This window comes from Anolis sagrei, chromosome 4 (assembly GCF_037176765.1).
Source record: "Anolis sagrei isolate rAnoSag1 chromosome 4, rAnoSag1.mat, whole genome shotgun sequence".
NCBI lineage: Eukaryota > Metazoa > Chordata > Lepidosauria > Squamata > Dactyloidae > Anolis > Anolis sagrei.
The window spans coordinates 42524046-42539724 of NC_090024.1; the positions used below are offsets into that span (position 1 = coordinate 42524046).

The window sequence follows — 15679 nt, forward strand, 5'->3', positions numbered from 1 at the left end:
CCGAGGCATTCCCTGCTCTGTTCTGGCCACAGATTAGCAGGGTCGTGTAGATGAGACCTTAGATATGACTCTTCCAAAGTTCATAGCCCATCAACCAATTTGGCAGTCTTGGGTGCATAACAGAAAAAAAAATCAAATTATTTCACATAATATATATTAACCAAGAATACCATAACAGAATTGCAATTAAAAATGAGTATACTTATGTTTTTGAAAATAAATGTTCTGTAGTTGTTAAAAATATTTTCATGGGAAGCAGTTGTTTTAACAGAAATTCCACATTTCCTTTAACCAGAATAAAGAGTCAGGTAAAGAAACAGAAGAGGAAAAAGATGCAAACAAGTCAGAGATCAGCACAGTGTTTGAAATTGCATTGAAGCGCAACATGCCTGTTCGTTTTGAGGTAAGTTTTTCGTGTCACTCTTTTATAAATGAAAACCATTTGCTCTAACCAAAAACATATGCTGAAAGAAAATACTAATAGATATATACTATGTTGGACACACACACTAACTGGAAAAAAAGACTTAATGGCTGCATTCTAGGGTGTTGTTACTGTGTGAGTTTCTTTTTCTTTTTTTCCTCACAACCATAGATAAACTACCTCTCAATCTGAAGCTTCATAGTGTGTATAGTGTTTGTTTTTAGATTTTTTTTAAAAAAAATTGGGCTAGTAGAGAGTCTTGTCCCCCTAACCAAGGCAAAACTATAAATTAAAATATCTAAAACGCCTCATTCACCGATGAATATGTATGCATTTATAGCTACTATTTACCATGTAAGTACTATTTCAATAACCTGTGCTCATGCTTACAACAACTATATGACATCCGTCTTTATTATATAGATGAAAATAAGTCTGTTTTTCCAACTTGACAAGTGTCTTTTCTCCAAATGTAACACTGTTCTGTGGACCAGGGTGGCTGTCTTGTTCATTTCTCAGAGGGTGATGAATATAATTCATAGTAACCATGTAATATATGGTTAATCTGCGTTTTTATGTTTAAAAGTGTGGTTTTTGTCAGGAAGAAAATTATCTGAGACACAAGACTGGGCTTGGTTAGGAGTGTTTCCATGAAGCTCAGTTATTTGGAGACAGATTAATTCAGTATAATTTACCATATGTACTCGTATATAAATTGACCTTATGCACAGGCAGAAAGCATGGTTGGGGGCTGAAATTACGCATTTTGATATGACTCATATATAAATCAAGGTTCATTCCATGGAGAAGGGAACACACCAATGTTGTCTCAGGGTCAGCCTCCCATGGCTACAACTGCAATTTTCCTGCCCAGGGATTTTAAAAAACCCAAAATGTTGCCACTGTGGAAAAAGTTGAGGGAGTTGGTGGTTCTTTTAGATTCTTCTGGGATGGTCTAAGTTATTGCCTTTTGCTACTATACTCAGAGAAGAGGATGGTTCTCATATATGGATATGAATACTGTACCTTAATTCATTCATATACAGGCAGTCCCCAAGTTACGAACAAGATAGGTTTTGTAGATATGTTCTTAAGTTGAATTTGCATGTAAGTCAACAAAGGTACATTTTAAAGTGTATCTCCAGATAGATACAAAGATAGATAGATAGATGGATAGATAGATATATAGATAGATAGCTAGATGCTGTTTATTTATTCAGTCGCTTCCAACTCTTTGTGACCTCGTGGACCAAGCCGTGTCAGAGCTCCCTAACAGTTAGCACCTCTGTGGTGTTTATTTTGCTGTCTGTGTCCCTTTTAAGAAGATTCTACCTTACCTTTTTGTTCCTTTGATAATTGGATTTTGAAATATTTTGCCTGTAGTGAATTGGTGATAAAGCTTCAGTGAAGATAACTTTTTCCAATAATTTTCTGCAGTGAATCAATTTATTTCACTTCCTTTTGTCTCACCTCACTCTTAACTATAAGTTGTTTGTAAGCAGATGTTTGTAACTGGGGAACTGTGATAAACACATGAATTAAAGTACACTATTCATTTCCAGTACTCATTGATAATTTGACCCAGATTTTTGGGTTGCTTTTTCCACTAACACTTCTAGATGTATACATGAGTATATATGGCAATTCCCATTTAAATCAACAGGACAACAGCGCACTATTTACTGACCAACCTGAAGTAGGCCACTTCTGCATTTCTGTGGACAAACTTGGACAATTGCAGATTGAGTGTAGGTTTAATATAAGCACTATATTTGGAAGCACATTTTTATTTCCCTCCAGTGACTCATGATTTTGTAACAGGCCACATGATTTAGTGTTTGTGATAGGATTTTAATTTAAGAACTGTTGGTATTATTTTCTGTCAGGCATGCATTAAGGCTTTCAAATGTCTTTGTCTTCATGATAAGTAGCAAAGCATCCAGCATCTCTGGGCTACCAAAACCACAGCCTGTGTTACATCATTGCCTGTTATATAAGTTAGCAAACAGTTAAAGAAATTTCAGATTTGATGTAAACAGCTTTTCAGAGTTTCACAATATCTGGAGAATGGGTGGGGTATATAAGGCAACCAGAGCCAAGTTCTGCCCAGTGATGTCAGCAGCGCTGCCTGAGGGTGAAATCTTGCCCTAAATATTTTGCCCAGAGGAATTGTACTATTGTCTAATCCCATTCAGCCTTCTTGATAAAGTGGAGCTAGTGTTTGATATCTAATATCTTTTAGAAACACATAAGAAACTTTAGTAATTTTTTTTGTTTTAGAATTACATGCTTGCTTAAAGAGCAGTGTTTCCCGTTAGTCAGAAAATACTTTTTGTTCTCCTTTTGCTGCGGTTTTTGCAAAAATGTAAGAAGATCCTTGCTGTATCAGATTAAAGATTCCTTTATTCTAACATGCTTTTTAAGCCAATGGCAAAGTCTAAAGGTAGCAGCCCTATCCTGTTATTGCTCTCCAGAAACTATCATTCATTGGTAAAATGGTTCTTATTCTTGAGGTATCCATTGACTGTCTTGACAAATAGCTGGTGTAAGAGCTGTCTTCCATGAATGTGCCTTGTTGCTGCTGTGATAATTTTGCATATTTAAACTTTTTATGTTTATGATAACACTGCAAAGGAACACAAGATATCACACCAATTTTTCAACTTCATGATGGTGGAAATGTTTTGCTTGAAAAAGTCTTTGGCATCTTCTAGTCGCTATCAACATTATTAGGCCTGATGGGCTAATGGTCTGATGGTGTATGACAGCTTCCCGTGTTTAATACAACAGTGCTGGCCAAAATGTAGCCCATGGGCCTTATACTCAGGGCTCCCCCAAGGAGGGGGGTGTTAAAATTTTGAAAAATTACAAATTCCTTTTTGCTCCAAAATGCCCCAGATGCCTCCACATGATGTGTGGAGCACATCAATCACATTTGGAGAAATCCCCTGCCCCACTCAAGGAGACAAAAACATTTGCTTCAAAATTTCCTGTAGGAAATATAGGTTGTGTGTTCCGTCATGTTTTTAGTCCCCATGAGAGGCCTTTTCGAAAGGAGTAATGAACAAAAAGTTACCTCTAGTCTATTTTGGATAAAATGCACCGGCAAGTCCCCAAAACATTGTGAAGATGCCTCCAAGACTTCCCTAGTGTGTATCTGGGGGGAAATGCAAGTGTAATGGAGGTATGTGGTCCTCCAGGATTTCCTGAAATGCTAATGCAGTCCACTAACCTTCCACACTTGCCCATCCCTGATGTACAAGATATCCTAGTGAGTAGTCCCTTTGTGGAACATAGTTCCAGCTCAGAGTGGGTCCACCTACACTAATCTAGTAGATTTGTGTAAGTATTTTTATGGAACATTAGCATTGGGTCATCACTAGCTCTATGTCTGAAGCACTGATTTGATAATGTTGCAGATATTATTGCAAGCTACTTATACAGCCGGCGTGGTGTAGTGGTTTGGATGTTAGAAAAGACACAACAAAACTAGGGTCTGAATACCCTGTTAGCCATGGAAATCTTCTGGGTGGCTTTGGGTAAATCACATCCTCTCAATCTCTGGGAAAGGCCAAAGCAAACCTTTCATGATTCAATTCTGCAATTCTGATAGTTTTTCCTCAGGTTAATCATAATTTTGAAATGACTTGAAAGTACACAATACACATGCACACACATTGATGCATCTGCACAGGTTGGTACGGTTACTTTTTGCCTTCAATTCCTGTAATTCTCTAGTTAGCATAGCCTTGCACGCTGAAGGGTTCTGATACTTGTGTTTCAAAAAAAGTAACCTTACCAAGTTATGTGTCAAAGGAACATTTTGCTGTAGCAACTGCGCAGGGTGCGACCCATAAGGAACAAAACAGTGACACATAAGGTGTGTGTGTTCTAATGCCAAAAGAGGGAGCTTACATTTATCAAGGAAAATAGATTTTAAAAATAAGGGAGGATTATTGAAATTGCAGCATGTTAGTTTGAATAAACGGGTCACCTTGCATATTTTTTAAATGACTAAATCTTCATCATCTGATATAAGGAGCATTCATTTACTCCTTTTATCATACAAAAAATACTTCTGTTAAAAAAATCCAAATGGCACTCTGCCAGATGAGAAAGGTAGATGAAGGAATGTGCCATTTGTCACTGTTGGCTATTTGTCTTCCTGCATAACAAACATAATTGCCTTTGACAATTGCACAACAGCTCTAGACACATTGTCAACAGTGCTGAACGTGCCTATGGCTAAAAGTTTAGTTCCAGCTTTTAGCAGTTTCATCTGATGTTGGGAAATGCAGTCAGTATTGACAATTTTCATGGATTTCAGTACTAGAAACAGTGGAAGCTTTATTTTACAGCTTAATTTTTAGAGGCCACTTCCAGCAATTGTATTGTTTATATATTCAGTTTTGTTGTGGCGTTGCTACTGCAGCATTCCCTTACCAATTGTGATATTTTGTCATTTATATAGGGGCCCATTATGGTGTGCTACATATCCAGTGGAACAACTCAGTATCTTTACAATGGAGTCTGGAATAGGGCCTAAAGGCCAGTAAAGTGAGCATACCTAGCTTCTTCTACCTTCTTCCTCTTAGCTACTAAGAGAAATCCTTCCCTCTGACATTACAACTGCTGTTGCAGTTCTAACGTGCTGATACAGATTGTAAACAATGATGATCCCCTTCTTTTTCCATGTGTAACATTCATTTTTTAAACTTCTGGGGACAGAGGAAAAGTACTGTGAGTGATTGGTGTGCCTTTCAATTTCTGGAAATGCACAGTGATACAAAAAAAGAAAAGTTAAATCACTTGCCGTAGATGTGGCTTATGTATCCAAAATATATGAAGAGGCACAATTATGCATAGCCCATATTAAAAATATACCCATTGTGTATATAACAGAAGTGAGAACTCACATTTTATACTGAGTGATGTATCATTTCTTTAGGAACTCAAGTCGCTCCAATGAAATTTTCAGCGAGCCTCCTGCAGAATATGCAGGTCCATCTAAATATAATAATAACAACAAGTACAACAACAGCAACAATGGTAATAGTAATAATAACAATAAATAATAATTTATTACCTACCTCTCCCTGTGACTTGAGGTGGGGTACAACATTGTTAAAACAAAAGATAGAATGCTATTAAAACACATACAGCACAATACACAGAGTTAAAATACAAGTTAAAATCCACCAATGAAATGCAGATTGAAATTCACAAGTTAAAATTGACTGGGTAGGCCTACCAGAAGAGGTGGGTCTTTTAGTAGTTTGGTTTGTTCTCTCTCAAAAGTAATATCTGCTCAGGTGATGAGGAATACTAACCATTCCTCAGTAAAAATAGATTCTCAAACACATTTGCAGAGTTAATAGTTTTCATTGGTGGAAATCATTGTACTGATTCTTCCTTGCAAATATCTCCAGGTTGTTTTTCTCTTACTTCTGGTTATTTCAAATTCAGAGCCAAGCTGAGGCTATTTTGTATTATATATTCTTTGGATTCACTGTATAAACAATATCTGTTCAGTACACTTTTTTTGCAGTAGACATTTCAACCCAAATCTTACAATAGCATTAGCCTTTCCCAATAAACACACTGGCTCTTAGATATTTGATTTTATGGGTATTCCTGTTGTACTTTCTTCTTTCAAGAGCTTGTACTTCCAAAAAAATTGCAAAAGGTCTAAACAAATAGTATGTCAGTGATGGACAACCTCCTTTGGCCTCATTTCAAAATACCGTTGCAGCTCTCCCAACATGGCAACTTCCAGATGTTGTACGCTGTAGTCAGGTGGGTGCCAGGTTGAGAAATGTGCTTCAGGCTATGCACTCTCCAGGACTCTGGGACAATCTGTTCCTTCTCTGGCAGCCTGGCAGCCACAAAACAGAGTAGTAGGTGGAAGATGGAGAAATGGGAAAAGTTGTGGCAGAAAACAATGGTATTTCTACCCACTTCCAGCAGGCAGCCATCAGCAGAAAACTCCCAAGGGAAAATAGCCCTTGAAGCAGGGAATGTTTCTGCTTTTTAAGTCATTGAAAAACAACCTTATATGGACATTTTTCTAACAGTACTTAATAACCCTGGTTGTAAGATGAAAGGAAATGTAAATCTTGAATAGAGTTTTAATTTCTTGATTCCATGAGTAATGCAATCCAGAGATTCTTTTAATATCTTTGAAATTCAGGTGAGCTAACACATTCAGGTGGAATATAGTCCTAAGAACACTTATTGAGAATAAAATCACATACATACATACATACATACATACATGCACGCACACACACACACACACACACACACACACACACACACATTTTCTAGAGCACTTCCAAATGTTCAGTGTACTTCTTGTGCCTTGTCTGTTGGTAATGCTCAGGCAAGCCTGTACATTTAGTTGGCATTGTATTGTTGAAGGCTTTCATGGCCAGAATCACTGGGGTTTTGTGTGTTTTCCAGGCTGTATCGCCGTGTTCTAGCAGCATTTTCTCCTGACCTTTCACCTACATTTGATCCTCTGAAGATACCAACCACAGGTGCAAGTGAAATGTCAGAACAAAATGCTACTAGAACATGGTCATACAGCTCGGCAACCACATAACAGCTTAGTTGGCATTGTTGTCTTGCAATTACAGAAGCAGTCCAGAAAATGTTTTTGTTTTCATTTTTGTTTTAGTCTATAGCTCCTTAAATCCAGATGGCTGGTGTTTGAGAATTTGTGGGTGATAGTTGTTTCCAAGCTCTGGGACAGATTAAGGTTAATAGAGAATGGTTTGCTTATATCTATTGAGTGAGGTCATGGCAGAAATGAGATTCAGTCCAAGACCTCATAGCTCAGTCTCTTTACACTGGTTTATCTTTTTCAGTAGAAACCTGTGGCATTTAGTATTTGTAGGTTTTAATTATGAAGCAAGACAGTGATTGAATTGAAAATTGAAAAGTAAGTAAAATACTACTCTCTGCAACTGAAAATACTTTATCAAGCTTATTTATTAACTGTCAATTTTCCTATTTATCGCAGTTACATATTCTTACAAATTAATGTAGATGTATGTAGCAGAAGTGAATCTTTTTACCTATTTTATTTGCTTATCTTTTCTTGACTAATAGGTAACAAAAGAAAGTGGGCCGCCACACATGAAGAGTTTTGTTACTCATGTGACAGTAGGAGAATTCTCTGCCGAGGGTGAAGGAAACAGTAAAAAGCTGTCAAAGAAGCATGCTGCAATAGCAGTCCTGCAAGAACTTCAAAAACTTCCACCTCTTCCTGTGATTGAAAAACCAAAACTTCAATTTAGAAAACATCCCAGAATAACATTAAAGGTAGGAGACCCTAGAGTCTAGACACATTCCAGTAGTACCATTCAGTATTAATTCCAGTGTCAGATTATATTTTTATTGTCTTTGGTTTAGGCTAGCCGAATTTGAATGCTGTTTTTAAGATCTCAAGCCATGATTGAGATTATAAAGGATGTTTTTTGCTTGAGGTAATAAAATACTCTTCCTAAAATATCTCTGTGGCTGGCAACTTCTCAGCTTTTATTTCCAAATTGTACTTCTCATCATTTTAATTAGTGCCTGAATGATAAGAATATATGGGATAGCCAGATTTCTGATGGGTTGACTTATACATGGATTAATGTGATTACCTTTCTGCCACAGTGCTGCTTCTGGCCTTTTGGGATGCCTAATTGGAAAAATGGTAGTGGCAGTAGCTCTTTGGGTGCTGGAAATGGCACACTTTTCTCCAGCTCCTGGGCAACAGGGTGGCCCTAGGGCTTCTCTGAAGATTCTGCTGGTATGGGATGCAGCTGCCACCATTGTCACTGAAGGTGCCACAGACATTCTGCTGTCCAGGAGCAATTTGGTGATGGGACCAATTGCCTAGAGAGTTGGTGGTGCAATCTTGTTTCCTGCTGCTCCAGAGACTACCACATGGAGCAGGGGATTCAAATTACAAGAAATGGCCTAAGCATTAGGGAGAACTTCCTGATGGTAAGAGCTGTTTGGTGGAATATAATGTCTTGGAGTATAGTGGAGTCTTTTTCTTTGAAGGTTTTTTAACATGGCAATGGGGGATTGGATGGCTCTTGTGATCTCTTCCAATTCTTTGTTGCTGTACTTCCATGAAATTTCCTGGGGGGAGGGGACCACAGGACACCTGGTGGAGAAAGAACTAAGCATCTTGTTCTGATTTTTTGTTGACAAAGCAGCTCTCCCTATGGTAGTAGTGAATTTACCTTTTTACCCTAAAAAGGAATGATTCTCTGACTTGAATATGTTACCTTTAATTACAGATAATAATGTCATATGTATGTTATGCTCAGCTGAGTATGACATGATCCCAGGCATTATTGGGTGTTTTAAAAATTATATTTAATTAAATATAAATATTATGATTGTAAACTGTAATAAAATAACGTAGAATCTCTTTTGATGAGTTTCATTCGCTTTTTTATTCTATTCACATTGAACATAGATCAGAGATAGAAAAGATAGTTTCTGCAAACAACAGGTAAATGTTATAAAGTGTGCTCTCTATACACCCATGATACTGAATCTGTGAATCCTACTTTAACTCTCTTTCTTCCCAAGAGATACTATGCCACCAGAATGTTCTTATGAAAGGACAGCAGTCCTCATATAAAGTCTTTATGACTCCCATTTGTTTGTTCTATTTTTGTCATTACCATTTTTTGAAGATGTTTAGTGCTGAGACAGAACAGTCCAGCTGCATTCAGTTAGATTGTTATGGGCTCATAAAGTTTATAGACAAAGCTGAGCAATACTCTGGGTCACAGCAAAAGCAAAGCTTGTTGTAGCTCTGTCATCTGTGCAACACTGCTGCACCAATCTGGCTATAAAAACAGCACTCAAAAAAGCTAACTCTGAAGACTGAGCCAGATGCTCAGTGGCAGATCCAGTACAAGGAAGCCAGATCACCTCTGAACAGCTGCAAAGCGGCAGTGGTGTGGCAGCTCTTAATTTGCAATGGAGCACTGGCAGGTGGAATATGTGTTTACCCCTTCCACTGCCTGCAAGTTTCTCCTTATCATTACTTCCCCATCTTTCCCCCCCTAAATAGAATTGTAGATGCCTGTTTGCAAATGTTGAAGAGAATTAGCATGGCCAGCCAGGTGCAGGAGGAAAGCAACAGCTAAGAGTGCCCCCTCTGCCATCCGTTACTCCTATTGTACATTTGTGACTCCCTGTGCATTGTTTTGTAGATGTCTGGTGACAACTGGCCTTACCAAACCAAGAGAGCAAAGTTTTAGTATGTCTGTATTCAATCCTTTGAGATAGAACAACATGTGAGACCCTCTTTACCTATATTCTTCAGAGGCATTATCATTCACATTTTAAAAATAAACACATCCTAGATACTCAGCAAGGCATGATAGTCAGTGTGGTGTATTACTTTGAGTGTTGGAACTGGTATTCCAGAACACCAGTTTTTGAATCAGTGTAACCCACCAAAACCCACTGGGTGGTGTTGTACAAGTCATACTCGACCTCAAAGAAAAGCAGTGCCAAAACTTCATATGGTAGATTTTTCTTAGGGTCACAATAAATCAGAAATGACTTGAATATACACAACAACAACACAGCAAACAAACAAACGATAGGTCTTTTCATAATGTTTTGTTTTAACTTCTTTAAAATCAAATTTGTATGGCAGAATCCAATCTTCAGAGTAGGTAAGAGAGCCAGATAAGCTCTCTTTTTTGTATTCAGTAAATTTATTAAAGAACTAAACAGAGAGAAGTTCCAAAACATTTGATCAGAAATTTAGATGAACAAACTCTTCCCCAATCAGAAAACAACAAATAATTTGCTGAAGTAGTTTTTTGGGAAATAGGCTAGTCTCACCCCTTTGTTAAGCAACAAGAAAGTGGATATTTCTTGAAGTGCTGGACTACTCACAGAATGGGAAATTTATATGAACTGTTTAGTAGCTTAGATAAGTATCAGTATGAATTAACTTTTTCAAATAAATTCACTTGTTCAGATGCATTTCTGAAATGCAGAGACGGGAAAGATTACATCTGTCAGATCAGAACTACCATTCAATACTTCAAAAACCTTGTTATAAGAGCTAAGAGTCCCATACACAAAGTTCGGACTTAATTTTTTCCCGATTCAATAAACTGGTGTGTTGAAGCAATGATAAGTAATAAACTGACCTGCTTCCTCCTTTTGCCTCTACTGCGCTCAGATCCTTCCTTGAGAGGTTTTAGAACTCAAATTTCCCAGTGAAATTCTTCATATCTGTCATGGGCAGAAACAACAACTGTGACTCTACCTAACCTAAATTCAGTTGTTAATCCCAGCTATACTAGATTTTTTTTTACTTCATGTCAGCGTTTATTTACCAGGTTTCCAGTGTGATAGTAATTGATATTAAAAATTGAATTGAGCCTTTTTTCCCCATCAAAGAAATACAACCCTTTCGTTAATTCTCAAAGTGTTGATTGATGGCCTGGGCAATTGAAACAGCATATTGACAGCTAGCTTGACAGGTTCCTTTATTTACCGATTATTTATGTAATTTAAATCTCACCTTTCTCCTGACATGGAAACCAATGCACCTTGCAATTTAAGATTAAAACAAAGTACATCTAACAAGAGCTCTGCTTCTCATCTAGTCTCATCTAACAACCTCCTGTTAGAATAAGGAAAAGTGTTCCAAGTTGAAGGACTGATTGTACATCACATCTTAGCCATAAAATTGGAGCTTCAGAAGACTAGTCAGGGCCTAGAAAGACATAACATCAACTAGAGCTTAAAGATTCCTTGTACCTACTGATCTGTCCATGGTCCTGCAGGTATTGTTTCTGTTTTTCTTGCTTCTCTGAGATTCTCAAGATGACATTCAATTAAAATAATACAGTATCAACAATTCTAGATTTTAAAAAAAACAACAGAATAATTTAAATAGGATAGAAGCACATGATTATCAGGTCAAAACAGTCTCTTCAAAAGCTAAAATTGTTAAAAAGATGTGTACAGTATGCCCTCAGGATCTGTTAGAATTTGGTTCTATGCCTAGAATCATAGAGTTGGAAGAGACCACATGGGCCATAGAGTCCAACACCCTGCCAAGAAGCAAGAAAATTGTATCCTGCCCATGGATACCAAAATCCCCAGATAGTCAAGTTGCATTATCTTTTGTATACTATGCCAAATTACTTAGAAGAGTGCCAGTTAGAACCTAGACATCTGTGAAATGACAGGAACCTACATATTAGCCTAATGTTCTCACATGTGACAAAATAAAGAATTTTTTTTATGATTCCCCCCTCCCTCCGAATACTGTGTTTTCTAGCTGTGATAGGTTGAATTCATAGACCCATGGATCTGAAGGGTCGGCTGCACATACACATTTTAAAAAGTAATAAGATGAAGCCCAAAGTCTTTAATAAAAATCACATTTTAACTTGGTGCCTAAAAAAGACCAATATTGTTTACAATCAGGCCTTTGGGAGCCTCCATCTCTTTATGGACATTCCATATATGGGGCATAATGAAAGGAAAGGCATTTTCCTATGTCCCTTCATGGTGTATCATTCCACAAGTGGAACTAAGAACAAAGTTCTGCCAAATCTCTATTGTCGGACAGGTATATATACGGAGAATTAAAGTCCCAAGCTGTTTAATGCTTTGAACATCAGCAGCTTCCTGAGTGTTGTGTTTTTCACTTGATACTCTGATTAACAATCTTATCTGCTACATTTTGGACTAGTTGTAGCTTCTGAGTGATCTTCAAGGGCAGCACTGCAGAGAGTGCATTATACTAATTTAACTACCAGTGAATAGTTTGTTGTGGCTAAATTAAAGTTTTTCTGCCATTCCCTATATGGAAGAGTCCATGGGAGTTGTAATACCAAATATCTGGAGGCAACAAAAGGAAAATAGAAGATGACAAAAATGGAAACGCAGGTGATCTACACCATTAAGCTACATTCCCCTCCTCCTCCTCCTCAATTATTGAGATGGGGAAAGAAGATCAATACCTGTCTGTACACTATTGAAAAGGAGAGCATAAATCTACACCACAAAACAAAGTAATTTTTTAGGCTCATGTTAATCAGATTTCAAAACTTTATTTAAAAAATATCCATTCCTTGTCTTAGAGGTAAGGATGTTTGGACTTGCAAGACATGTAATATCTAAATATTCATAGAATTTGAAATTAGAGATTGCTGTTTGCAGTGAATCTCATGATGTACTCAAATTTCAGTGAATTAGAGATGGATATTTCTATGCTCATACTTTAAATGTGTTTAATTGTTTTGTTTTGTTGGTTTTTTTTTGTTTTTTTTTGTTTTTGTTTTTGTTTTTTTTTTGCTGTAATTCTTTGATTCTGAAGAAGCCACTGGAGTTCCAGATCCTGGTTGCCTTATAATTATCGTGTCTACAAGAGCTTTTGAATAGTAACCCACCCATCCATCAAAACTGTTTTTTCTGTTACAGGATATTAGTGTGCTTTCTAGTGCTCTAATGAAGCTTCTTTCTGAACCTCCTAAATTCCTGTGAGCTCAGGTTTCTTAAATGGAGTGTTTATTCCTGGTGGCAGTGGATTTATTACTGCTTGCAGGATTCATGAGCCTCAGTCTTGAGGGCTGGTCCCGATTTGTGTATTCATCTGAAATTCCTCTTAAAAGTTTGGGAGGTAGGCAGGCTAGAGTTAAGCTTATCAGCATTAAATCTGATCGAACTCAGGTGTCATACAAGTCAGCCATATGTCATTCCCCATATAATTTGTGAAACATTACCATTTAGGCTTGGCATCTTTTAAAAAATGTCTCTTTAATCTGTCATCTTTGCAATAGATTGGGCAAGTATTTCTCCTTTTTAAACTTTATTTTATTGGGGCTGGTGGAGGGTGGATCAGGTTGAAATTAATTGTGTACTAGTGCAGCTAAACCTATTTGACCATGAGTGATATTTCCTTACACTTTCTTGAGTCACATTCAGAAGGGCAACACAAGGCTGGTTTTTTAAAGAATTCCAGCTCTTTAAGCAATTAATGATAGTTTTTTGTTTTGTTTTTTTTTAAAAGAGCATTTGCGGTAAACTTACATAATTTCACTGTAGTGATAGGATTAATTAAACTAAAATTTACCATATAAATAAATTAACAAATAGATGTTAATGTATTATTGTTAAATAATGGATATTAATAAACAGTTTGAACTATAAGATGTTCAGTATTTACATCTTTGCTTTTCTTTAGTTTATATATATTCTTTACCTATCCTTTACCTATTATATTATTGTAATCATGGATTACATATTGGTAAGATAGTGTGTGTATTTGTATCTCTGTTTTATTTATCTACTAGCTTTAGTAACTGGCGTTGCCCGGGTTATTTGGAAAAGTCAAATTTTAATTGCACTAAATTCAAATTGAACTACAACTCAGATCATGTCAGGTTAACCCCGAAAAACTCCATCAGTACTTAAAGTTTTTTATGTTGGGCAAATTTGCTCTAGATGCACCATTGATGGAATTCAGTGTGCTCTCTGTCTGCAGGGTAAACTGCAACTCCCACTATGGCAAGTCAGGCCCCTCAAACCCCTCCAATAGGTTGAGTTAGTCATGGGGATTCTGTGTGCGAAGTTTGGGCTAGGTCCACCATTGGTGGAGGTGGGTGAATTACAGCTTCCAGAAAGGAAGATGAGTTCCCCCCAAACCCCTTCAGTAATTGAATTTGGCATATCAGATATATGTGCCAAGTTTGGTCACTGGTGGAGGTCACATTTTCTCTGGTTGTGGGTGAACTACAACTCCCAGAAAATAAGGTCAGTTTCCCCCAAACCCCTCCAGTAATCAAATTTTGGCATATCAGGTATGTGTGCCAAGTTTGGTCCAGATCCATTGGTGTTTGGGTTCACAATGCTCACTGGATGTAAGTTAACTACAACTCCTATAAATCCATCAAAGACCTCCACTATTTTTTTTGTCGGTCAGGAGGGTTCTGTGTGCCAAGGTAGTTCTAGGTCCAATGTTGGTGGAGTTATTATTATTATTATTATTATTATTATTATATTATCAAACTTTATTTATATCCCACCACCATCTCCCCAAGGGGACCCGGGGCGGCTTACATAAGGCCACGCCTATCAGCACAGTAACAGTTTAGAGTGCTCTTAGATTGCAGTACCTACAACTCCCATAAATCATGGTGAATTCTCCCCAAATCTCTCTATTATGTTCCGTTGCTGATCAACCCCTCTATTTGGTGTGTGCCATAGAAAAGAATAGGAAAGGGTCAAGAGAGAGGCAGTGGATGGGGCAATGCAAATTCCATACCAATTATGAGAGTAAGAAACACTGGGGTGTCTGTAGTGGAGGAAACACATGAAATCTTAGATGAAATTCTCCCCACATTAAAGCTTTCACTTGGGTGGTGGGCAGTATTGTGTTTGTGGAGGACAATGGCAGGGCTCTTGTACATGTTCATGTCACTCACTGTAACCTGCAGTGTCACTGGAGGGAGGGCCATTGGTGTCTCCTGAGTAGTGGGAACTGTAGCTGTTTGAGGAGGCAGGAGCTTGTCTGCGTAAATGGACATGCCAGCCACACCCATATACATATTTTCACTTTTATTATTTGTATAGATGTGTTTTATTTTTATCCACCCTTTCTCCTAATGTAGAAACTCAAGTCATTGCAGTGATTTAAAATTTAATGACATATTATGGCCTATAACCAAGCACAGTACATTTGAGTAATTAAGTCGTTTAAATTTACCTACTTTGACTTAAATGGTTTGCCAATCTCACTACTATAGGTAAGCATTGTGTGCACTTATAAATGAATCCTTAGTATTGCAGTATATATTGCATCAAATAAATTAAGGTGTGTTTCATTTCCCCCACATCTTACTCCCATCTTACATTGCTATCAGTGTTGATAGCTATCTACTTCAAGCAAGCATTTTCCTTGCACTTAATTTGTCATGGGGGATGCTTTATATCGACTCTCTGAGGGTGGAGGGATGGGTGTCAAGCTATCTTTCAATCTTGTCTTGTTGTGTAATGTTAAGAAATTTGATCTCTCTGACCTCTCTCCTTTCCCTTCTTATAAATGGCCCAGTAAAATTTACCCACAGAATTGTGGATAGGATTTAAATGAACAAAGCATACCAGATAGGAGGCATCTTAGAACGCATTCAAATGTAAACCAATTAAATAAAAGTAATCCCGGAGTAAAAAAAAGCACTTATATTGGCACAAAACTGGAAA

General features: G+C 37.4%; 1 protein-coding gene across 6 annotated transcripts in view; it reads left to right on the forward strand.

Moving 5' to 3' along the window:
- STAU2 (staufen double-stranded RNA binding protein 2) overlaps window positions 1-15679 on the forward strand; it is a 194250-nt gene that overhangs the window by 43417 nt on the left and 135154 nt on the right. For all 6 annotated transcript variants that reach the window (XM_060775483.2, XM_067467394.1, XM_060775487.2 and 3 more), the window contains exons 7-8: window positions 296-403; window positions 7538-7750. In XM_060775483.2, the coding sequence (XP_060631466.2) occupies window positions 296-403; window positions 7538-7750 (321 nt within the window). The remainder of the gene's footprint in view (window positions 1-295; window positions 404-7537; window positions 7751-15679) is intronic.